We start from the raw sequence: 26,595 nt of genomic DNA, 5'->3' as shown, positions 1-26,595 counted from the left end.
CATATGGGATGCTGGAAAATAAATCTATAATATCTATTGTAGCAAATAATAGAAACAAAACTACACTGTCCCTCTCTCTTTCTCTCTCTCCCTTAGTAACAAACTCAGAATCTTACACCAAATTAAACTCAGAAAATTAAACCAAATGGTTACAAAAATTATCAAATCTTCCAAGGCAAAGTAAGAATTCAAAATTGAAATCTTTGCATTATCCACTTTAACCAATATGCCACCCACTAACCTCTACCATTATGCCACCCCCTCTTCCTACTACAATAATAGTACTGTCCTCAGAACCAATGCACTTGTCATTTCTCTGGGGTGTATTTGTTGGCAATGAGCTCTCTTTTCACCAGAGCCATAATTAGGGCAGGTTAAAGGAGACTCTGCCCTAGGTACAAGCTGCTAAGGAGTATGATCAGCGGGTACATCTCTGGCACTGATTTATAAAGCCATGAAAATATTGCTGCTTCATAAATGACTATGGATTCTATATTTGCAGTCATGGCTGATGTGCTGAAGAGCTCAGTCCATGAATGTGCGATAGTATATGTAGCAAGCTGCTTGTTACAGTTGTAGCAAGTATCATACTATCATTACAGTGGGGTAGGATAACTTATTTTGGAGGTTCTTCACCTTGAGAAAAAACTTTTTTAGTCCACGACTCAAAAAAAAAAAATCTCTTTTTTTAGCTTAGAGGGGGTGCCAGTTAGAGGAACTGTGTAGGATTCCAGATGCTCTAGATATGTTTCAGTGTTTGGCTACATTTGGCCACATTTGTTAGGAAATCCTTCAGTTAGGCCCAGCTGATTACTAGAGGTATTATCTCCAGTGTCAAGAATGCTGTCATGTTTCCCTTCTCCTTCCTTATTAGGTCTATAATTTAATACAATGCTAATTTGACACGTACCTGACTAGACTTGCGAACCAGTTCAAAAAGCACCAACATTTTATCACAAACAACATCAAGAGCCAGAGTTCCATTATCTGTGCAGAATGCCTCAGAACTCTGTCTCTTTTCTCTGTCTCACAGCATCTCATTAGAGGTGATCTCTGTTTGACCTACAATGCCTCAAACAACACTATGCTGAGTGACACCCTTCATATTCATAAAAAGGCAGCACAATTAACACCCAAACTAAAGGCCTTAATGTTTCATATAACATAAACTGAACCTCAAATAACTTCTAAGTCTGGAGCAAAGCAGTTCCATCACTTTTTTTAAATGCAACTTGGTTGAATGGATGAGAAACCACAAATTCATCTCTGGCCTTGCCTCACAAACCATCACGGAAAGGGATAACAATTAATGTAAACTGCAGTGATTAGCCTACAAATGATCTACCTAATCAACTTCCTAGAAAGAAGGTATGAACCTATAAAAATGAACCCTATTTACTGGTAAATGCCAATATTACTTTAATAGCAGTTTACTAAAGATAACTTTGCATTTGGTGGATGTGTGGGATATAATGCAAATTATATAAATCTGAGTTGACTAAAAAAAAATAAAGACAAAAGGAAGTGATATGACAGAGAATTAGATATATTCCTGTTAGTACTTCCTGCACTGCATTTATGCAAGTTGTGAAGAACTGAAGCTTCAGATCAAAATACATGGTATAGAGATTTCTGAATGGGTGAAATGGAATTAAGATAGGAAAGGGGACAGAAGAATAATGCTTTATTATGGACAAAAAATAGAATAAATTAATTAGATAATAATCCTTTTGAACTTCAAAATATTTTATGAGGACTCTGCACATTGGTGGGTAGCTACTGGGGACAAAATAATGCTAGAATAAAAGACTTTTGTAATAGAAAAGTTAATAAAAATGGGAGAGAATGGATAGAATTGCTTGAGGAATCTCATGGGTTTAGAACAAGATGAATTCAAAATCTTTATAAAAGAAGTGTTTTATAAAATAAATACAAAAATGATGAAGAGATTCTTAAAGAAACCGAGGTTAGTGGTTGGGGAAGAGAAAGGAAGAGAAGACACAACACCTTTGCCCAATGGGTCTTGGGATTCATAAATTCCAATGCCCTGGATCAACTAATCCATAGCCCCATCAGTGGCTCCAATATCCTAGACTTGGTCATTACCAACATGGGAAATCGATGATCCACACCTATGGTCACCCCCTCAGTGGGTCAGGTCTGACCATAAGCTAATCACCCTTGACATCCACATCCCTCCCCCATCCCCAGTAAGGAAACCTCCGTAAAAAACTTCTCCAAAGCCAACTTCATGCTACTTGTGTCAGAAGTGACAAACTTCATGACACCCATGCAGACAGGAGCTGAAAGTTCGACTGCTGAATCCTACACTAAGGCACTGTATGAGCACATTCACTCATGCATAAATCGTGCCATCCCAAACAGAACCAAGATGCTCTCCTCCAAAAAAAAAAGCCAATCTGGTGGTCCCCTGCCATAAACAAATTTTACAACAAAAGCAAGAAACTGCTGCAGAAAAGTGGAAAATCCCAGGATGCAAAAAATTCCCTTACCAGCCTCAGTAAGAAGCTTAGATCCCTCATAAAATCCTCCAAAGCCAGTTATGAAAATAAAATTGCCAAAGATTCCAAAGACAACCACAAGGCATTCTATAGCTATGTCAAAAATCTAAATGGCAATGCTCAGATCTCCTCTGAGCTACAACAGAATGGCATTAAATATATGGATCCCAAGGATATTGCCAATATCCTGGCAGATCGATTCAGTGCCAACTTCACCCCCCTCTCACCTCCTAAAGTGCCCATCGCAATATCGAAAGATTGCCAAATTCTGGTAATAATGGCCACACAGGTAAATTCACACTCTACAAAGCTAAGAATAAGCATCCATGGGACCAGACGACATCCCGGGCTGTATATTACATGAACTACAAAATGAACTGGCACTTCACCTAAGTGTCATGTTTAATCATAGCCTCACCTCAGGCTTCCTGCCCACTGAGTGGCGCACAGCTACAGTTATCCCACTTCACAAGGAGGGATTCACCTTGGATCCTGGGAACTACCGTCCCATCAGTCTGACGAGCCTGATCTGCAAGACTATGGAATGTATTATCATGGAACGTATAAACAAATACACTGGCAACTTTCAAACACTGGCTCCACCCAGTTTGGGTTCAAGAAGGGCTGATCTTGTCTCCTGAACTTGATTGAATTATTCGAATCAGTCTCCATAGCTGTGGACAAGGGTAAGGCGGTCCACATAGCCTATCTGGACCTCGGCAAGGCCTTCAACACCATCCCCCATTCTGGAATCATAGATAAACCTACAAAGCTGGACATTAATCCCTAGGTCACTCAATGGGTTGCCAACTGGCTTACTGACAGAACCCACACTGAAAAGTAGCCGACTCCAAATCCAGCTTCAGACAAGTGACAAGTGGCGTACCTCAGGGTTCAGTCCTGGGACCACTCTTGCTTGGCACCTACTTCTCTGAATTACAGCCCAACACTAAGTGACTCTGGCTAACAAAGTTTGCAGATGACTGCAAACTGGGAGCCATTATTGAATCCCCAAATGATGTGGATATTCTACAAAAGGGCCTTACAGAAACAGATGCGTGGTGCCAAAGCCATGGGCTCAAGCTCAATGCCAAGAAATGTATAGTCATCCCCTTTGGGAAAAAAAAACATGTACCCATGAATTACCACATAGGTGGCAGTACACCAAAGACCGAAAGTGTGATAAGAGACTTAGGGACACAGGTGGACAGTGGTCTCATTTTCGATAACCACATCGCCATAACAGCCAGGAAATACTTCTATGTGGCATACCTCATCACTAAGGGCTTTTCATCCAGAAAAAAGGAGGTCATTGTCCCACTGTACTCATCCCTCATTAGACCCATTATAGAATACAATGCCCAATTTGGTATGTACCTCTCCAGCATCTGCAGCAACTGGGAAGGCCGCAGAAATACCTCACTAAAATAATCAAAGGCCGAAAGCAGATGCCCTATGCTGACCATCTAAAAAAATTCCAGCTATACTCTGTCGCATATCGTCTACTCAGAGGCGATCTCTGCTTAACATACAAGGCCATGTCAAACCCAGAGCTGTTGGACATCCTACACTTAAAGAAATCCCAATCCCTCAGAGCCACACACTCCAGGGATCTAAACCTTGTCATCACAGTGAACAAAACATGCTGGAGGGATAGGTCCCTGACCCAGAGACTCCCCAGACTCTGGAATAGACTGCCCATACATGTCAAGCAGAGCACCTCTTTGGGACTCTACAAAATGAACCTTGACAATCAGAAGGGAGATAGGAAATTCACCCTGGAGATCACATCAGTCGCCCTTCTAGACAGGGGTCCAGGGAAATAAATACTGTGGGAAGAAATAGCCAGGGAATTGTTATGGTTAGGCTTGCATAGGCCCTAGGGCCAATAGCCTAGTACCAACCTATGTACCTATGAACCTATGAATTAGACTCAAACTTTACGCCGCAGGAAGAGGGGATGGAAAGTATAAATGATAAAATGGGGTCACTTACAAGAAAAAAAATTGGAAAATTATACTGCTGGTGGAAAGCTATTTAGAAAGACTGTATTTGGAAATAGAACAAACAGGCCCAAGATATGGCAAAAAAAGATTAAATGCTATGAGTTTTAAGGAGTTTGGGGAATAAATTATAATGAAATAATCAGATGAGGTTTTGAAGAAGGTGAATAATGATAATTTTCTGCTGTTGGTGGAAGGGTTTTGGGTATAGGTGATTACACAGGTTCATAGGTGATTACTAGGCTAATGGCACATGAGCCTTTACAAGTCTAGCCAATTATACCTAGGATATGACAATATTAGACCTTAATTTCCCAGATATGGGATGAGGTAGTATCAGTGCAGTGGGTCTTTGGGTGTTGAAACCCTGAGTCATTTTACTGACTGTCTCTGTCCATAAGGGACATAGGTAGTACCTCAGGACTGAATTTGTGTTTTCCCATCCATTTATCCAAATCCTTTAGTTGGTCTGTATAGGACATGTGTCTTATACATTATATTTATGTTCTTTTTCTGCAGGACTAATTTTGGTGGAAGCAGAGGTGAGGTACCATGGTACTCTGCTCTGGATACCATTCTGACTGCTGGGTTCCCAGCTGTTCTCAAGCACTCATTTAGGGTTATGAAAGTCATAGTGAGAAAGTCAATGGGGATGACTTGCTTTTGGTTTCTATTGCTTCTTGTCTGATGCAGATGTAGACTCCTCATCAGAAAGTGCTAAAAAGGAGTCCTCCACAGTCATCTGGCATGAGGTACAGCAACTAGTGAAGACAAAGGTGGAGCTGTAGCTTAATGCTTGCAATCAAATCCATCAGTGCATCCTCATCTGGCTAGCTGAGCAACACTGACAGGTGGTCTGACCTTCGGGCTGCTGGTACTAAGAGCTATAGTCAAAAAGTACCATTTCCATGTGGGAAATTGTGATCTAGAGAAATGTTAGCTGCAATCAAGAAAGACCTCATTATCTTCCCGTTGTTATGCCTATGGATCACCTTAGCTACTTCAAGTGCAAATAAGCACTTTCCTGTTGTTATCAACACTGGTGACCCATGCATTGCATTAGCACAGGCATTCTCCCTTTTTTACTCTCCCATTCATGTGTACATTCAAACTCACACACACACATACACACACACACACACACACACACACACACACACACACACGCACACACGCACACACGCCCCACCTGCACGCTGCACACACACACACACACACACACACACACACACACACACACACACACACACTCACTCACTCACACACACACACACACACACACACACACACACACACACACACACACACACACACACACACACACACACACTTCATTCTTCTTAGTGTTTGCAAAGTTCACAGTGATACCAGCCCTGTTGCTCTATCAACATTTTAAGTGAGTCCAAGTAATACTTAAAAAATTCTCCCTGGTGTTATCTAACATTCCTCCTGGATTTATCCCAAAACCTTCACTCCTCATGGACACAGCCAAATCTGTCTCAGCTATCTGTTCTTGATTTTACAGGATGCTTCTACTGTTGCTTTATATAGGTATCCTATCCCTTGTAACTCACAAACTGTTGCAGTCATTGAATAATGCCAGAGATTACAGTTTCATACCTATTATATAAATATCTATTATGTAAAAAAACTTTTTGCACTAATTGATCAGTGAGTGTATTGCGTTAATGTTGCTTCTTTCTCTGTCAGGGTTGTTACATTTGAAACCCCTTTTACTTTTGTTTTTTAAATATCTAAATTATCCCTAGTGTAGAATGTCAGTGCAGGGACTAATAGCCTCTATTTTAGTTACAAAGGTAGAGGGTCTGAATCTTTTTAGTGCCTTTAGGGCACACTGGTCCATGTGCATATTTTTAAGTGCCTTTAAGATACAATAAAAACAGTAATCCTTCATGTGTAGTGCCCCTGATTGTCTTTTGTACTTTAGAACTTAATTATTTTAATTTATTTTAAGTGCCATTAAGGCACAATATAGAGAGATAGCTTGGTATCTAATGCTGCCCCCATCAATGTTGTAGTGTATGCTCTTTAGTCTTGAGGAGTGTGACTGAAAGATATCCACTCAACCCATACAAGCCTACCCTACTCCCTAACTAACTCCCCCAACTGCGATCTCCCAGACATACACACATTCACATATATACTCATACATGAAGCCACATACATTCCTTACAATCCCAACCCTATCTATCTGTCTGCTAACATCCCTGGCACTTGCATCTTGCATGATTGGGTGAACCTGAACTTTTGGCTGTGCTCATTAACAAAGTCAGCCTATCAGCTGTGTACATGCATAACTGCATGCAAAATGCCTCACTAGCATTTCTAGATTACTGTACACTAGAGAGACAGTCTACTACAGTTCTGCAAATATTTGTGTTGCAATAGTATGGTAACACTGTCTCTGAATTAGAAATGGTTACTGTGAGGTGTACAGTGGGTGTACACTTCATGGTAATCTTTCTGAATCTGGTAGCTTGGCTCTGTGATTGGCAAAACTGTATGTCATAACATAGTGTGTAAAGTGGCAACATTTGTTTGCCTGTTGGACATAAAGCTTTTGCAGGATTAAGTCCAACATGACAATAGAGCTAATATTCATTGCTGCTTTACAAACAAACATTTATATCTTTGGAAGCCTTCACTTTCATAATATGATATAATGTCATTTTTTAATTAAAATCCATAGCTTGCATATATGAATCAACAAGACTGTATCAAACTCCGCTTCTGTATAATTAATGTAAGTATGGAAAATATGTCATACTTTGTAAAAATACTCCTTAAAACCTGAAACCCTCTAATCCCATACTGACTGTTTCACTGTGTCCAAATGTAAATGGCACCTTTGTTAGTTATGAGCAATAAATTATTCATGCAATATCAGGCTGAATATTAGAATACTGGTAATATTAATACAGTTAGCCTTAAATAAATAGTTATGCCTGTATCAACATTTCTCTTACCAAAGTGAGCACAACATTATTTTCCTCTGACACTCACTGCTTGTGTGGTGGCATTCATTGGCTGCACAGTATGATACTCCAGTATATTTTACAATATAAATATAAAATATTTCATATGTTCCATATCCTCCTGCAAATAATCTTTTCAGCTCCAAGCTGTTTGCATCCCACAGTGATGTTTTCACTGAGGGAACTCTATCATATGCTATCAGCCTGCAGATGCCACCTTGTTTCCTAATCCATAGCCTACTCTTTCTTACATGTGATATGTTATTATCAGTTTAGAATAATGTTAATATTTTTTCAGTGCACCAAAAGAGATAATTTGTTTTCTGTTTCTTTTGCACAAGTGCATTTGCCATCATTTTTTTTTCTCTGACTCCACTGCTTCATGCATTAGCCCTACAACATTTGGAGCATCACATGCCATTTCCCTGAATTTATTAATGGAAATATGGGAAATATTCCAAACTAATTACAAACCTTCTACACATAATCTTTAGTAAATCAAGCTTTGTAGACTCTTCCCACCGGCCGGAGCTAATGTAACTGACAGTGCACACCTTAAATGTCATAATCAGTAAACACACCAGTGAATAATTATAGAACAAATAGATGCTGTCTGAATTATACAGTGCAACTCATTATAACTTCCATAAAACAGGTATGCCACACCCTTTGCATCCACTTTATTTGCTCAGATATCTAAATGTAAACAATTTTAGGAATTAATACATAACTAATCCCTGCGTTCAAATAGTATTCCAACTTGATGCTATGAGAGCATACAGTTGCAGCTCATTCAAATCCCTTTCTCCACACAGGTTCATGTTGACTATCAACAGGTTAAAAAAATTACTTCAAGCTACTGTCACTCTGTAAAAGAGCTGTCAAGTTGTCATATTACATGCTCCCAGAGCATCAAGGAGAATATTGCATATAATACAATGTCTCCATATTAATATTTGAAAACATGCATGCTGATTGGCCAGCCCAACCAATGTGCCATTTGTAAATCCACCACAATATACCAATGGCAATAGATCTGGTTGCCTGAATTTTTCCGTTGGTATAGGCAACTGCCCCTTAATTTTTTTTTTACAATAAAAAAAAAAAAGAGAGAAAACGGAGCAATGGAGACTTCTTTTCCCCATTGCTTCCGTTTCAAATCATTGATGTACTGGGTATGTGTGGACATTAAAGTCCTTGAAATCCAACCACAACATCATCGTAAAAGCGGCAGATGAAAGGTCTGCAGTGATTATCCAGAACCATGTCGACTATATCACTGAAGCTAATAAACAGCATTATGATTACACTTGCTGCAGATAGCTGACTGATGATCAAACTCACCAGGACACAAAAGAATCTTATTAAATCATTCCCAGATTCCATCCAGGGCAAAATAACTGACTTCATTCCAAATCAGCCTAGGGATGAAGTTTTCTGTATACTATCAAAAATCCATAAGCCAGGAAATCTAGGAAGACCAGTAGTATCTGGCAAAGGATTCCCTCACATAAGAGATTTCTGGGTTTGTGGAAAAAATTCTGAAATACGTCAATGGGAAGGATAGCCGTATTCAAGACCCCACTCTTTTTTTTGCATTCTGTCAAGTTAGCATGATCTACAGTCTAATGCAGTTTCAGCAACAATGGATCATTACCCAGACATCCCATATGAAGGTGACATCGCTGTCTGCCTCAAGTACTTAAGAAAATGGATCATCACAGCATTACTTTAGATGTAGTGGGATAACTTACAGAATTTATTCTGACACATCCTAATATTGTGTTTAATGAGAGGCATTATGTTAATACTGTGGGCACTGCAATGGCTTCATAATATGCAAACCTAGAAGAGGAATTTCTGCAACATTGCACACAGATGCCACTCACTTATTTCCATTTTATTGATAACTTACTTATAATGTAGACACACAACATTGACTTCCTTGAATTCCATCAAGGACTCAACTGAATTTGCCTAGCTATTAAAATCTCCTTGGGCTATTCAACTTCAGGTGTAACCTTCCTTGATACTAAGGTTCATAGGTTCATACTAGGCCATCTGCCCTAGGGCATTTATAAGCCTAGCCAGAGTTGTGTGGCTTTCACCACCTCTTAGGTTGAAGAATACTATACCCATTAGTTTGCCGTGCCTCTGTCCAGCAGTGATACAGAGATGATCCCCGGGATAAACCTACGATCTCCCATCCACTGGTCAAGATTCCTCTTGAACAGAGCCAGTGAGGTGCTCTGTCTCACATGGACCGGGATTCTGTTCCACAGCATAGGGAGTCTCTGGGTGATGAATCTGTCCCTCCAGCATGTCCTATTTATATCCGTGTTGAGGTTTAAGTCTCTTGCTCTTGTGGCTCTGGTGGATTTGGATTTTTTGAGGTGGAGCATGTCCATTAATTCCGGGTTGGACATGGCCTTGTATGTCAGGCACAGGTCACCTCTGAGCAGAGGTATGACTGATTTATATATATATATATATATGCGCATTATTAGACACAAGTAATAGAGGAATACAATTTGAGGTACAGATAATAGCTTATGCAGTCTAATTACAATTCAAGGCACACTTTTAAGCATAACCCACAGAAGTGTGTACAAGTATGTACAGAAAAAATGTGTGAAGGAGATAAGAATAGATGGGAAGACTTATGACATTAGGTAATAGCTGATCGAGGTACTTAATAGTTATAAATCCATTTGGAGAGAGTGGTGTGGAGGGCAGTTTTAAAGGTGGCATTACATTGATGTGTTCGAATGGGTTTACTATTAAAATTTTAAAAAAAATTTTACGAGTAGTAACTCAAAAAACATTATCGAAAGTAACAATAGCGACCAATCAAAATAACAAAATAAAAAAGAAAATGTCAACAATTCTTAACTGAATTGTTGACATTTTTCGAACTTACCTTAACATCCAGTGACGTTCAACACAGGTTTTGCAGGGGGCAAGCCCTCCTGCACCCTCCATGTGAGGGTCTGTGGCCCCCACACCCCCTGCTACTTATATATTACAACTCTCAGATCACACTACAGTGAGGAAAAGGGCAAAGTTCATGATCCCCACCGTAGTGCGATCTCCAATCAATATGTCGAGCTCACAACACCAAATGCACACTAGGGTTCGAATCACCGTTATGAAAACTCTGATAAACTGACTTTCGACAATAAAAGTTTGCATGATGGCATTCAAATTTTTGATAGTAAGCTGTTCGAATGCATGAAGGTAGGCTATTCCATGTTCTTGCAACAATCCATGAATATAATAGCTGACCGGCAGGTAATTTAGATTTATGAATTTGTAGAAGGTGTTGGTTTTCAGATCTTGGGGCATGTTTCTAGATTAATTTTCAGGGAGGATTGGAGGTTAGTTAATAGTAGAGTACCATAAACAAGGGAAGAAAGTAGGCAAGTATTTGTTTTCTGGGAAGGGAGAGGAACAGATTATGTCTGTAGAATAGTCCAACGTTTTTTTGAGTCTTACCAATGTTGTTATGAACACAGAGACTGAATTTTAGGTTTTCATCTTCTATTACCCCTAGCTGTTTTGTGTGGTCACTAATTAAATTTTAGTGGAGTTAAGAGAGAATGTGTCGGAAATGGGATTTGTCACAGTGTGTTTTTTTCTTTGGAGTAAAAATTATGAGTTTAGTTTCATTACGGTTTAAGGAACCTGTGATTACTGTGCAGCCATGTCTCTACACAGTGGTAAATGCAGTTTGGGTGACCTGCTGTAATAGAATTGGATTGTCAGCAGTGCAGACTATGGTGGCAACATCTGCATTCTGAACTAGGGTCCCCTGCTGGATAGGTTGATGGGAGGTTCCTAATGATAATGTTGAACAGAAGGGGCACGAATATTGAGCCTTGGGGGATGCCACTGGGGTTGTGAATGTAAGGAGATATAGAGTTTTGCCGTTTGACAGCACGTTTCCGGTTAGAAAGGTAGCTTTGAAACCAATTAAGACAGAGGTTAATAGTCCTATGTTAGTGAGTTTAGAGAGGAGGACAGCGTGAAAGATGGTATCAGAGGCTTCAGATAGGTCCAAAAATAAAGTGGAGACAATGTAAGTCATGAGCATTCATGAGCTTTATTAACTTTGTCTAAGATATTAGGATAGTAGATGTGGTATGTCCTGGTCAGAATCCATGCTGTGTTTGGGAAAGCATTTGATTTTTTAAGAGTTGCTTCTGAATACATTTCTTTAGTAGTTTGGAGATGGGTGAAAGAATGGCAATGGGACACAAGTTGGAAATTTCAGTTGAAGAGCCCCCTTTGTGGAGGGTTAGTATAATTGCTTTTTTCCAGAGGCTAGGGACATAGGATTCTTGAAGATATCTATTTATGAGAATGCTAATGAAATGGGTCACTGCATTAGTGACGATTTTGAGGCATTTTGCAGGTATTCTGTTGGTGGAGTTAGAGCTAGGCTTTAATGCGTTTTTTGATGGTTGTAGTAGGGATGGTCCAATGTTTGAATTCTGCCTGGGAAGTAGGTTATTCTGAGCTACTGTGGCTGGGTGTGGGGGGATTGGTGCTTGCTTGGAGCGGGTAAGTGTTAGTTTGGAAATTATTTTTTGGGAGAGGTAGAGAAAAGGGGCAGTAAGCTTGGCAATAGTGTCTGTAAAGTAGGAGTTAAAGAAGCTTGCAACTTAGTCTGGAATTTTGTTGGTGTTTGGGCATGGATTAGGTTTTGTTCCAGTGTTTAGAAGATTACGGATGGATCATGAAAAACAATTTAGGATTATTTCTGTGATTATTTTGCAGGTTCCAGTAATATTCTTTTTTGTCTTAATACTTTAATAAAACATTTATTAAAATACTCAATACTTTATGTTGTTCTGTCTTTATGCTTGTTAAATGTTGCAACATGCTATTCCACATGGTAAAGAACAATTTGGAAGGTATTGCTTTCAAATCTTGCCATAGGATCTACTTTGTTTAGAAACAGCCCTGATGTACATAATCAGTGTTAAAAATGTACTTTCAGAAAACTATGAAGATGGTGTAAAGCATCAATGTCTTATGTTTAAACGATGTACATTAAGTGAATTATTCCAATTTAAAATTGCTGCTCCTCAGAGAACTCCAAACCTTTTAACTAAGTTGTGTCAAAAGTATTTTTTTTTTGCTGTACTTGCATTTGACACTCATAGCTCTTTATGATGTCATGACACAGAGGACTTCCTTAATTAAGTGACTTACAATAAGCAACATGTGAAAGGACAAGAAGTGAGGAAACGTGAAAGCAGCCAAGAATGTTTATACAGACTACACTTGAATATAAATATCAACTATTGTTTGCACTCAATACTCCTACTTACTTTAGCCACTGCTGTGGCATAATGAAATAAATCCTTGATTACATCCCAGTCAGAGCTCAATTAGCATCTTAGACATTCAAGGTACTAGCAGGTGAAAGACAAGCATGCCCATCCTGGAGGAAGAGTATGCACTTGGATACACTTCACTGTCAATCCTCTCTAGTGGAGGCTGAAGACTTGTTTTTGTAAATCACCAAGGATTAGTGTATCTCAATGTCAGAGTTTCTTAGCTGCGTTGTTCAAGGTCAGTGGCACAACAGGTAGGTAAGGCTACAGGTTCTATTCCCACTCCCATTAGATCAATTGTTGACGCTATCGTGAAGCATAGGTGGGAGTGGACATATCTAGTAACCATGAACCTGTTGTCAAGTCATTCCCTATTCCATATCAGCAGCACATTTTTTTTATGCAACATGGCATGAACAATTTGTTCTTAAACAGCAGCAGGCACTGAATTTGTAGATGCAGCTCTGAAATGCAAAGTTGTTTGCCAGCAGCAACTACTTTTTCTAGTTACAGTTCCCTTAAATACTAAATTATTCAGGGGAGTTTTACTTCTTCACAGATTGACTGATACTGCTTGTTTGTAATTACAGCAGTCTGAGTGGTCTTTTATGGTTGAAATGTTCTAAACTGGGCAGTTTTGTCATTACTGGTTCTTACATTTTGTTTCACTGCTTGCTGAAAAAATATTCAAAACTACAAATTTAAAACACACTGGCTTGCCTTCATTGAAGGTTGGGTGTCGAGCTGGCACCGTAAAAATCTACTGCCGATCATTAGCGGACCGGTATTCTGCTGTGGTGATCCCTAACCGGGAAAAGCCGAAAGAAGAAGAACTCCTCTAAGTGGTATTGTATTAAACAAGGAATGCAATTTAATATTATCAGGAAGGTGAATCAAAAAACACATGCATTTATGCATGGTTCTAAAAATGTCAGAGGGGCCAAGGTTTGAAAACAATCCAAAGGTACAGTTAATCCACCACCGGCCAAGCTGCATCTTCTATTAATGTGGGTTTTAATGCAATTTCAATGAATGCAAGTTTCGAGTACAGGGTACTTTTCCGTTATCGTGGCAACACTTCTAATGAGTGCTTTCCATTACCGGCCCAACATCAGAAAAGTTCCGGCTTTTCTAAAAGGCATTTACTACTTGGTGAAATTGCTACTGGTTTCTTTGTTTTAATTAAATGTATTCTGTCACAGCAGCAAAATAGCAGCCTAAATCCAACCAGTCGGTGTTCATGTGAATAGTCTTTGTGTATGTCAGTGTGGAACACATAGAATTAGACCACTGAAGTGGGATCACAGTTTATGAATACAAGCATGGATTGCATTTCAGACACTGCATGTCAGCTGCAAACAGTAGCTTGAAAAGCCTCCGTAGTCATTTTGGTGGTGGTAAATGCTGCCAAACTAAGGTAGCCTTGCTAAAATAATTTTGCTAGTAAATTATTGCAATTTTGAGGTGAAGTAATACCTACAACTGGAATGCTGCACCTCATTATAATGTCTGTGGGTCGATGCACAGATTTCTTGGGTACTTGGTCTTTCTCTACTGTTCAAAACTATTTTTCTGTTTTTGAAACTAAAGGGTTGCTGCAAAAGGAAGTTTTTAGCTATAACCAACGAACCACACAGATACATAACTAAAAGAAGGATGATGTTTACAATGGATCACTGAAGTTCATAAAGATTTTACTATGGATAACAGCATCACCAGCATGTAAATGGAATACGGTTAGTCTATATACTCATCAGTTCAACCAGTGATGTCATGTTTTTTGGGTACTTTTCCGTTATGCATGAAATTTAATAATTATCACTGACAGGAAAGTAAGTGTGTGTGGCCCACTTCAGCAGCAGCCATGAGATCAGTGCAAGCGCCTGCTAAGATTCCAAGCGCTCATTTTGATTAAGTGCTGCCCTGATAACAAAAAGTACCAAGGACAGAGAAGTTTACTGCTGCTTGTGTTATGTTTGTTTTCACTGCGAGACACTGTTTTCTTTAACAAATGGCTGTCAGTGTTCGTGCTATAAAATTTACAATAAGTTTTAAATTAAATCCAAATATCTGTAATTGTTGCCCTAGTAAAGAAAAATAAAACATTATGCATACTGACAGGTTTGAACATTGTTTATTGTAACAGAGGATGGACAACCAAATAGTGGAACACTGGAATAGCAAGGGGGGAGCTACTCCATTACCCTGTCTGAGGTTCCATTTAACCACGGATCCAGCTTTGGTCCCATGATCTCTTCAGAGACCCTGCGTATGAAGCAGTCCGAGGGAGGCAGAACAGCCCTGTACACATAGCAGCTGAAGATAAGTCATGGGGGTGCTGATGGCCAATTGCGAGGAGCAAAATACGTACTTGTATATACACTTCTTTTCATAACATGTTATGGTGAAGAAAGAAAAGTATGGAGCCAACGTCCATGCAGAATAATGGATGTGTTGCTGTTGGAAAGGCAGTAGGAAAATAAGCAATACTGCCATACTAGCAATAATACTGCCAAGACAACTGACTTCAGTTTCAGTGGATACCACTGTGAACGCAATGCTGTAGAAAACTCTGTGATTCTTATCCCTCTTGCATTTTACAACCTGAAAAATGCTGACAGTTGCTTTCATTATTATCTCTACAAATACGAATGATTTACTTATTATTGTAAACATCCTCAAATAAAGCATAAAGAAAGACTTAACCGTCGTGCGAAAAATAATTTCCTCTTTAAAAAAAGCTGTTAGTATTTACACACAAAGTTGTGAAAATTTAGAGAAACGAACGTTTGGATTCTTCTTTACTGCGATATAAACCCCATGTAAAGACTTCAAATGTATAAACTATTATCATTATAAAGACGGCTTTGCTGACAATTTTGCTCTTCACATTTTAAAACAGTATTAGCAGTTCACAACATATTTTCATAGTTCGCAATATTTTACATTTTTTTTCTGAAAAGTATCAAGATATGACAAAGAGCTGCAACTTTTCCAGCTTCTGAATATGAATAACCTAAACATACCTGCACTCCATGCATTATGTAGACTTTTTCTGCTTCACTCACAGACACCGTAGCCATCTCTCAATGTGCAACAAACAGGGGAAGACGCAGTTATTTTACGTCATTAGCTGTAGCTTGCTCTAATGCATTTTTCTTTACGAAAATATGCTGTCAAGAGCTGTTCCCTGTGTTATTGAGTTCCTCCTGCTTGTCCAGGTCTGTACTGTTTGTTTTTAAACAAAATCAGGCGATATACCTTAATCTACTTGATTATTTGTTTTACATTTTTTGTTATACTTTTTTTTTCCTTTCTAGCTGAGAACACTGGTCAAACTGTGTACTACTTATATTTGGTTTGTAGCGTTAAGTTAGCAATTACTTATTAAAACTATGTGTCAGTTACTGCCGTCCATTTAAAGTTGATGTACCTGTTATCACCTATTGAATGTTGACGTATGTTGTCATTTTGTTGTGTTTGATACATACTCTAATCTAATGCTTCTTAAAACAGTAGTTTTTAGCTGTGTACACAATAGTCGGGCACTTCGTTAATTAGCTCAGCGGGTAAGGACTGCTTGAGGTGCAGGAAGTTAGCGTGTCCTATTACTTCCTGGTTGGTTGTTTCATGTATTGGGGGTCACAAAGGGAGTCATGTTTTCTTCGTAGAAGCAAACGACCGTGGTAGATCTTTCGTCCTGTACCTTAAATTATTTTAATGCTGAGCCTTAGATTATGTGATGTGGACAGAAACTGGAGTGACTGGGAGGGGCGAGTGGTGGTTCGCTGGGATGTGCTACCTGGCCTGCTGCATTCTAATTGTTTAATAAGTGATTTGAGAAAGAGGGCAAGCCAAGGAGCTACAGTATTGGCATAGCTGGGTGCGCACTGTGGGTGTACATTGAAGTCTTGTAGCTATATCTCTTCAGAAAAATTGTGAAGCAGACTGACTGGAGCAAGACCAGGTATGAGTATCTATATATATATATGTGTGTGTGTATATATATATTATTTTGCTTTTATTTAGTTTTCCATAGAGGCCCTTAATCAATAAGGAAAGCTTAATTCACGAGGATTGATATCTATAACTTTTAGCCGCTGAATAGGCATATATTTATTATTTCTGCTGTCAGATTTAGCCTTGCTCTCTTTTTGGCTTTGTAATTTTCTTTATAAAATTTAAACCTGTTTAAGGATGTCAACATTATTAAATATATGAGGTTAGCTTGTAAAAAGCTGTGTATGGCAAGACGTTTTTTCAGCTTTTACTATGATTTTTAATGACCAGTTGTATGGTTTTTAATGTTTTTTTGTGGTTGAGGTATATTGATGTTTATACGAGCAGTATCTATTTGTGCTTGGTAGATCTGATATGGGCCATATACTTACTGGATTTGAGTTTGAAAGTTAATATAAAAAGTACAGTGGTGTTGTTTCCCTTTAACAGTAGATGTTTGAGTAGATCACTGTTCAAACCTATTGCAACCTTTCTCTCTTTGAAAGAATGACAATAAAGTCCTTGAAATCCAACCACAACATCATCGTAAAAGCGGCAGATGAAAGGTCTGCAGTGATTATCCAGAACCATGTCGACTATATCACTGAAGCTAATAAACAGCATTATGATTACACTTGCTGCAGATAGCTGACTGATGATCAAACTCACCAGGACACAAAATAATCTTATTAAATCATTCCCAGATTCCATCCAGGGCAAAATAACTGACTTCATTCCAAATCAGCCTAGGGATGAAGTTTTCTGTATACTATCAAAAATCCATAAGCCAGGAAATCTAGGAAGACCAGTAGTATCTGGCAAAGGATCCCCTCACATAAGAGATTTCTGGGTTTGTGGAAAAAATTCTGAAATACGTCAATGGGAGGGATAGCCGTATTCAAGACCCCACTCTTTTTTTGCATTCTGTCAAGTTAGCATGATCTACAGTCTAATGCAGTTTCGGCAACAATGGATCATTACCCAGACATCCCATATGAAGGTGACATCGCTGTCTGCCTCAAGTACTTAAGAAAATGGATCATCACAGCATTACTTTAGATGTAGTGGGATAACTTACAGAATTTATTCTGACACATCCTAATATTGTGTTTAATGAGAGGCATTATGTTCATACTGTGGGCACTGCAATGGGCACTACAATGGCTTCATAATATGCAAACCTAGAAGAGGAATTTCTACAACATTGCACACAGATGCCACTCACTTATTTCCATTTTATTGATAACTTATTTATAATGTAGACACACAACATTGACTTCCTTGAATTCCATCAAGGACTCAACTGAATTTGCCTAGGTATTAAAATCTCCTTGGGCTATTCAACTTCAGGTGTAACCTTCCTTGATACTAAGGTTCATAGGTTCATACTAGGCCATCTGCCCTAGGGCATTTATAAGCCTAGCCAGAGTTGTGTGGCTTTCACCACCTCTTAGGTTGAAGAATACTATACCCATTAGTTTGCCGTGCCTCTGTCCAGCAGTGATACAGAGATGATCCCCGGGATAAACCTACGATCTCCCATCCACTGGTCAAGATTCCTCTTGAACAGAGCCAGCGAGGTGCTCTGTCTCACATGGACCGGGATTCTGTTCCACAGCATAGGGAGTCTCTGGGTGATGAATCTGTCCCTCCAGCACGTCCTATTTATATCCGTGTTGAGGTTTAAGTCTCTTGCTCTTGTGGCTCTGGTGGATTTGGATTTTTTGAGGTGGAGCATATTCCGGGTTGGACATGGCCTTGTATGTCAGGCACAGGTCATCTCTGAGCAGATGGTATGCGACTGAATAGAGCTGGAGTTTCTTCAGTCGGGCAGCATATGGCATATTTTTGAGCCCCTTTATCCTTTTGGTGAGGAACTTTTGGGGTGACATTGCTGTCTGCCTCAAGTACTTAAGAAAATGGATCATCACAGCATTACTTTAGATGTAGTGGGATAACTTACAGAATTTATTCTGACACATCCTAATACTGTGTTTAATGAGATGTATTATGTTCATACTGTGGGCACTGCAATGGGCACTACAATGGCTTCATAATATGCAAACCTAGAAGAGGAATTTCTACAACATTGCACACAGATGCCACTCACTTATTTCCATTTTATTGATAACTTATTTATAATGTAGACACACAACATTGACTTCCTTGTGTAAAATGGGACATTACAGACATGTCTAGGGTTGCCACCTTTTCAAATGCCCAAAGTGGGACATTTTTTGTACAAACGTCAGATTTTGCAGGCTGAAGCATACCCCTGGCCACTACGAAGAACAGAACTTCACTTTTTTGCCTAATAAAAGCTTATTCTTGTAATGATTTAGTTGCTGATTCTGTTTCTTATAACCTTTAGGTGGTTCAGATACAGAATAACTGTTTTATGCAACTATTACATAAAACATAGGAAATAATTTTATCCTAAAATCTCAGGGCATTTGCCATTTTTACAATTTTTTTGCAGGACACAACTGCCCAAAGAGGGACTGTCCCTCGCAAAGTGGGACAGGTGGTAACCCTAGACATGTCTACAGGAAACCAATTGACAGACTTATCTGCACAGAAGCAGTAATCATCCCAGCCACACAAAGAAGTCATAGTCTGCACTTCAGTATCATCACAGTTGTTCTACTGAGGCAGAAAGAAACAGACAGTTAGCACACCTGGAAGTTGCTATGCTTGCTCAAAGTCACTTTGCTGGGGAGGTTGACAGAGCAATACAACTTCCATAAGAACAGCTGCTTCAGCGTAAAGAGAGGAACCCATGTGACAGAGTTCCACTATTGACAGCATATCACCCGGAACGTAAATAAATGTAAAAAAAAAAACAAAATTGTAAGGGACCTCCAACCGGTGTTAATGAAGATGACAAGTTGAGAGATGGTTTTCAAGCACTCCCACTTGTCATTTAAACAATATCCAAATCTAAAGAATCTTGTGAGAAGCCCACGTAGACCAGGACAAAACATAGTCGAGAATGGCACAAAACCCTGAAACCATCCAAGATGCAAAACACGTCACATGATTTGTACAGCTTTCAAGTAATTTTACAGAACAGAAGTTTCAAGGTACAGGGTATATTTATGTGCATTTCCTGCATTTGATTAGATGAACCGTGTTTGAGAAGTGTCCGGGTTCAGCTTACATAGGAGAGAAATGTGGGTTATTCAGAACTTAGATAAATGGCTGTAGACACACAGTTGCAAGTAAAATGACTGACAAACCGGTATCAGCACATTTTTCCCAGTCTGATCATTTTGCATCAGATGTGACCATTACAGTTCTTAAAGGAAATTTCCACACAACTCTGGAAGGAAGAACAATGAGGATTAAGTTAATTTAGTTGTTCAGTCTGGCAGTCAGTGGTGTGAACCTGGCTGTTGGTTTTATGGGACACTGTAATATTTAGCTCTTCCTTTTGAGAAACTAACCATGACCATAAATAAAGTATACTGAAGAGCAACTTTTCTCCCGTCTTCTGGTCATGCATGAATTGATGAATTTACTCTGAATTCAAACTGATGTCTATTTCACAGTATTAACAGTAACTGTTAAGATTACTGGGGTCTGTGTTTCAGCACTTGTGTTTTATTCACAGGAGAATAGTTATTTTCTCATAAGACAACATTCTGGTCAGATTACTAGTAACCATATACTTAAGTCAGTAAGGCCTGAATATTTGGTGTTAACATTATAACAAAACTTTATCCAATTCTGCTGTTCTTCATAATCTTATGCCATATATTTTCTTCTCTCTCTCTTTTTTACTCTTGGCTAAACCACAGCCTCTTCAGTCTATAAACTACATACACTATCCATAGATTCTAACCTTGTATCTTAATCTCTTGGTTGTCCTTTCTTTTCGCATCCTTGTGGCCTGCACATTTTTGTTAATTTGTATTTTCTGTTAACCAAAATCTGTCTCACAAAGATTGCAGACTAACAGCGTACATATTATAGCTTTTTGTTTTCCTTCTCTGGATCTAAATAATCTCCTTACATATTTCTTGTTTTGAGATTTATTGTTTTGTGTCAGAGCAGTCTCTCTGAGTGTTATATTATCTGCTAAATGAACACTAACTCTAACGCAACATGCCAAACTTTGATTTTATAACATGATGTGACCCTGTTCAGCTGCATGTTTTTCACCCTAGCATTCTTTCCAATATTTCTTTTTTTTCCAGTTGGAAGTAAATGATGTAACTCCCTTTGTAGGGACAAATTGATGTTACTATAAGCACTGTATTTAATATCAGTAACTTAATTTCTGATGGACTCGTGTCAGCCTTAAAGCTTCAGTGATTGCAAAACCTGTGTTGATTCAGTAAAAGGTATTAAATTATGCCTTTGATTTTTGTCTGTATTTTTTTGATCTAGTAGCGTAAGATATATGGGACATCTTGTTTTAGATTTCCCCCATATCAGACCTGCCTCCAGAAGCTTTTTAGGGTACTCTTCCATGCAATGTAATTACAGTCTGATGCAGGCAGAAAGATGTAAAGAGTGACTATGGCACCAAACTTAAGAACTTTCTTGCCTGAAAAAAAGCAATCCTAAGTTTTCAGAAAACAATATCAGTATCAGAAAAAAATTGAAGTGATGCACGGAGTCAAAAAGAATGCAAGTCAAGGGGTCAGTTGGTGGGAGTGGCTTCTGCAGCAGTGATAATCTACCCTTAGCATCTCTTGTTATGGAAAGAGCACTTGGTGAACTGTACTATCTTCTTAGAGCACTGATGCATTAGCTTAAGTTATATGGGATGATTACTAAATCTTAGAGGACATTGGAGGAGGAAAGAGACTGAATCCAGGCAGGCTATGAGAACCACCTCACCAAAATGTGCCTAAGATAGGAGTCTAATATGTTTTTAAGAGTCCACCCCTTTCCATTGAAGTAGCCAAAGCCTGAGTATAGTAAACCCTGACTACTCCTGAAAGTAATTGTTCATGGGGGAATAACAAAAAGTAATAACTCATGATAACCTGAGCAAGTCCATCTTGTGAGGAAGCTTGTGGCAATTGTTCCTGTCCAATTTCCACAGCAGTGAGAACCATGGTGCCTGGGCCAAATGATGTAGCCACTATGCTCTTTGGCGAATCTATTTGAGTCTTTGATAGGACTCTGGTTATCAGAGAAAAGGTGGGAGTAGGTATGGAGGAACATTCCCAACCATGGGAATGAAAATACATCACTCTTCCAGGCCCAAGTGGACAGGGTCCTGGAACAGAATATTTTAACAGGAGGCAAACAGATCTGTTTGCAGAGTTTTTCACAGAAGGAGCAATTCCTGGAAGACCAGTGAGCTCAGTATCCATACTTGAGAGTCTGTTGTGGATCTCCCCAGTTTGTCTGCCCCAGTATTTTGCTTTGATGGAATGTAAGTTGCCTGGATGAACAAATTGTGCTGAAGTGCCAGATCCCAGACTGCCGTTGCTAGTATAAAGAGGGCTAGAATTGGGTCCCTCCTTGTTAGTTTGCTACCCTATCACTGGAGTATTGTCCATGATGGCTAGCAAAGGACCTGGAACCCAGACATGATTTAAGGATCAGAGAGCACACAGAATGGCCAGCATTTCCTTAGCATTTGTGTTTCAACCTGTCCTGTGTCTTCCAAATGCCTTGAACCTTTATTCCATCAGACATCTCACACCCCCATCCTTGCGAAGTCTGAGACATCCATTATTAGACTGAGTAGTAGATTGTGGGGAAGACTTGGGTTGAGGGTCTAGAACAAGAATCTGAAAGGACAGGGGGTGCTGCTGTTGGGGCCAGGCAGTTTCGACAAACCATTGAATTTTCCTAATAAGCCTGGCCAGAGGATTCATGACAATAGCAGAGGCCATATATCCCAAAATTGAGATATTTCCTGGATGATGTCCAAGTCAACTCTGAGAATACTAGAAAATGCATTACATAAGGGAGAACTTGTCTTGGGGAATAAAAGCCTTTGTGAGGAGTGTATCCAGAAGACTGCTCAGAAACTTGATTCTGTGAGTAGGAAGACTATGACGTTTTCGCCTGTATCAGAAATCCCAGGCCAAGAAAGTAGGTTCATTACCTATTCGAGGGGAATTTATCCAGTCTCAGTCTGCCTCTGTCAGGCAGTCATTTAGGTATGGAAGAAATGGTAATGCATCCAGCAATTGGCTATTACTAGAGCTAGGTATTTTATAAATATCCTGGGACTGTTAAAGAGCGTAAAGGGCAAAATAGAAAAGTGGAAATGCAACTCAACCAAAACAATGCAAAAATTGTCTGGAACTGTTTTGGATTTGAATAAAATTAAGTATCCTTTAAATCTAAATCTACCAGAAAGCTGTGTTGAGGAATGAGGCAGTGGTGAATGAAGGCAGAACATATTGCATTTTGGATTTTGATATAAAAGTTCAGAAAGAAAAGGCATAGGATGGGCCTTCAGTAACCTTCTGGCTTTGGCATCTGAAACTTTCATAAATAACAGCCTTTACCTTTTTCGGAGGAGAGCATAGATTTTGTGACATCCTGATAAACATCTGATGGAGAACAGGAGGCAAGAGAATAGCCTGGGGGGGAATCCCCTGAGGGAAAAAAAAAGCAGAGACTCCACTGACAATAGTGACATTCACAAGTGATGCCAGGACCCAGAAATCTGATGTGTGTTGCTGAAGAGGGTAGTGAATACTGAGAATTTGGGACCAGTTCGTATAAATGCCCATGTTAGGAGGAAAGAGGGGAATGGTGACAGTCCTTTTTAGGTTAACATTGGGCTGGGGAGGTATAGTATTTGTCTAAATCTGTCTTGCCACTGTTTCCTTTTAAACTTGATTGTTGGAAGTTTTCTGGAAGGGCCTAGACTGAGATCTGAACAAGAGACTTGAAGTAGAAGAAAACTGCCTGAAATTATTCCAAAAGGAGGGCTGAAATATACGGGTAACCTTTTGGGTTAATCATTTGAGAACTTCTACAGAGGAAGGATCAAAAGGTAGAACTTCAACTATAGGGGCAATAAGAATTTCTAACCTAACAGAGTCAGGTAAGTTCTGAGAATATAATCAGGCAAAACTCTTCAGGCAAGAAACTGTAGTGCTGTCCTGGATACTGTATCAATTGTATATGTCCAGGTATGCTTGGTCACCTGAGAAACCAGTTCAGACAAAGAAGCTTTGGTCTCTTGAGGCAGGAAGGTAAGAAACTAACTTCTGTAGTCTGCTAGCTGGTTGCAGTGTTATTATAATCTTTTACACAGGTACACAGGGACTCTAATTACTTTTGAAATTGTAATGTAATCCTTTAGAAGCTATGGATAAAAACAAATTGCCATTTGAAAGATGTACACAAACAATATACCTAACTGGAAGGGATATTTTACAGCTCCACAGTTAAAGCTCTTGAACACAACACAAGCAGAAAGCTACAATTCAAAGTGGAAAGGGATGACAATAAGGCTAGGGATTAATTCAAGAAATAAGGAAAGAGTGAGATTTTGAACTCTGATCCTTGAGAAGAATAAGAATATACTATTCTGTATGATAGTTCTTAGTATTCTTTTTGTTATTTTAACAAAGCCGACAAGGGAATAGAGAAAGGAGATTCTGCCAATATGGATGACGGCAATTTGGAATTTACTGGAGGAAGCTGGCAAAGGAACCAAGGTATTGAGAGCAAATAATTAGAGAAGGAAAGGTAATAAAATGGGAAGGGGCCAAGAAAACATTTGGATTGCAGGTTAGTGATTGCCTTACCTATCCGGGATTTATATCAGTTTAGACAAAGAGGAAGGGATAGGGGAGTTGTAACTGAAAGACCTGCACTTGAGTTTCTAACCGAATCCAAAACAGAAGCTGCTGTTAAAAAAATAATTAGGGCATATAAAATATTGCACTAAAACTATAGGAATCAATAAGAAGAGGGTGGAAAAGATTGGCAGAAGAGATTAGATATGAAGTTCACAAAGAAACCATGGGAGGACCTAATATATGGTTCCTAAGTATGTAATGAAGCATAGAAAATATAGGATTTTTTCCAGGAAATGTTTCCATGCATACTTTTTATATCCCAAGCAGACTCCAAAGAATTTTTCTGGAGGTAGATGACAAATGTTGAAGATATGATGGAGAAGAGGTAACTGGGAACATTATGTTTTGGGAGTGTAATGAATTGTCAGAGTTTAAAATTTCTTTACATAGTATTGCGTCAGGAATGCTGGGTGAGCAAAGGAGTATAAAGACATTATTTTTTTGAATTGGGATGCAGGATCTGAATTGCCTGGACATAGGAAGCCTTGTTAAGTTTAATTCTGGTGACTGCAAAAAAAAAAAAAAAAAAAAAAAGCAATTATTAGGTAATGGAAATCAAAATCTAAACCAACTATACTTGAAATAGTGGCTATTGTAACAGAGATAAGAGAACCGGAAGTGGGATCTTTGGAAATAGGTGGAAACAAAATACACAGAAAAATGTTTTGGAGGAGAAATGATGTTTAAGAGAAGGCAGGAATTTAATAATTTTATGTAATGCAATGATTATAGGATAAATATATATGTGATGTATAATGGTTGTAAATTTGAACTTGATAATAATAATGGCTTAATTTTTATGTAAATGTAAGTCTGCCTGCGTCACAAGTGGTAATTTTAATAAACGTGTTTAAAAAAAAATGTATACACGCCCCCCCCCCCGATACCATACCGATGCCGTTATGTACTAGATACTGTGGCAGTACCCTTACTTGCTAGTAAATAAATCATCAGCCATAATGTCTGACACTGAATAATGAAAACGCTTACTAGAAATGCATTGGAGATGAAAGCAAAACAAATGAATATACAAACCTGTTCTTAAACAGGGAATAAAAAAAGTTTTAACTAGATGACATCAGATGAACATTAATTATAGCTAATTTCCTATGTCTACCGCTAAATGGAGATCACTGTAGTCTGACTGCTGATTTCGGAGCAGCGGTACATAATACACTGACAGGGTACAAAAGTTTGAGCTGTGTGATTATGGAATCTAGAAATGCAGGCTGTGCTGTCTTTCCTCTATTGTCCATGTGAAGATCCCTTACTGGTTTCAGGCTGATCAATCTAGCTGGTTGTCCAAACAGAGTGCAGTAGCTTGGCTCCGCTTTCAGTGCAGTTTGGAAAATTTCAAATCTAAGCAGAATTTGCTTTTCCTGTTTTGAGCAAAGCTGCTTAACTTGTACAGTTCATTCCAAATAAGTAATGCAATATGTATCTGAAAAAAACATTCCATTGTATTGTGTTTGGCTAAATCATGAGTGAAAGAACAGTCTCGTACGTTTTCCACATTTTAATTTTTGCTACATCTTTACTGAAAAGAGCAGTTAGCAGGCTTTATAAAGCTATCAGCACTTGTTCTTTAAGTCTACTGATTTTTTTATCAAGGCATACTATTAGTGGCATGTATCGCACTTGATACACTGCCATATATGTCTTCATTGAAACGGTGGCTCATTTAAAAAAAAGGTAAGTAAACTATTGGTTTTAATTGAGTTCATTGTGGATAAACTGGGCCGGTCTTGAGTAAATCCTGTTTTACCCGCATTTAGACGGTGATTATTACAATAGTAGATCTGCTTTGAACTTTTGGACAGCCATTTCTAGTAAATAAATAAATAAATAAGTTGCTAAATGCCAGAAATAGTTGTTTAACATCCACATGCGAGTAGAATGGAAAGCAGAATGCATCATTTTAATCCTTTCGTCTGAGAGGCTAT

At 38.8% G+C, this 26,595-nt stretch overlaps 2 protein-coding genes across 2 annotated transcripts in view; one reads left to right on the top strand and one right to left on the bottom strand.

Annotated features, from left to right (window-relative positions):
- The window catches only part of EXOSC7 (exosome component 7), a 742,094-nt gene extending 725,939 nt beyond the window's left edge, over window positions 1-16,155 (bottom strand). The window contains exon 1 of the mRNA XM_044064669.1: window positions 15,890-16,155. Coding sequence (XP_043920604.1) covers window positions 15,890-15,946 — 57 coding nt within the window. The 5' untranslated portion in view covers window positions 15,947-16,155. The remainder of the gene's footprint in view (window positions 1-15,889) is intronic.
- The window catches only part of ZDHHC3 (zinc finger DHHC-type palmitoyltransferase 3), a 678,918-nt gene that overhangs the window by 159,962 nt on the left and 492,361 nt on the right, over window positions 1-26,595 (top strand). The gene's annotated exons all lie outside the window — the stretch shown is intronic.

The sequence above is a fragment of the Protopterus annectens genome, chromosome 3.part0, assembly GCF_019279795.1.
Source record: "Protopterus annectens isolate FY-2018-M chromosome 3.part0, PAN1.0, whole genome shotgun sequence".
Lineage (NCBI taxonomy): Eukaryota > Metazoa > Chordata > Ceratodontiformes > Protopteridae > Protopterus > Protopterus annectens.
Note: the sequence above shows the minus strand (reverse complement) of the source record. Positions and strands in the feature narration are given on the sequence as shown.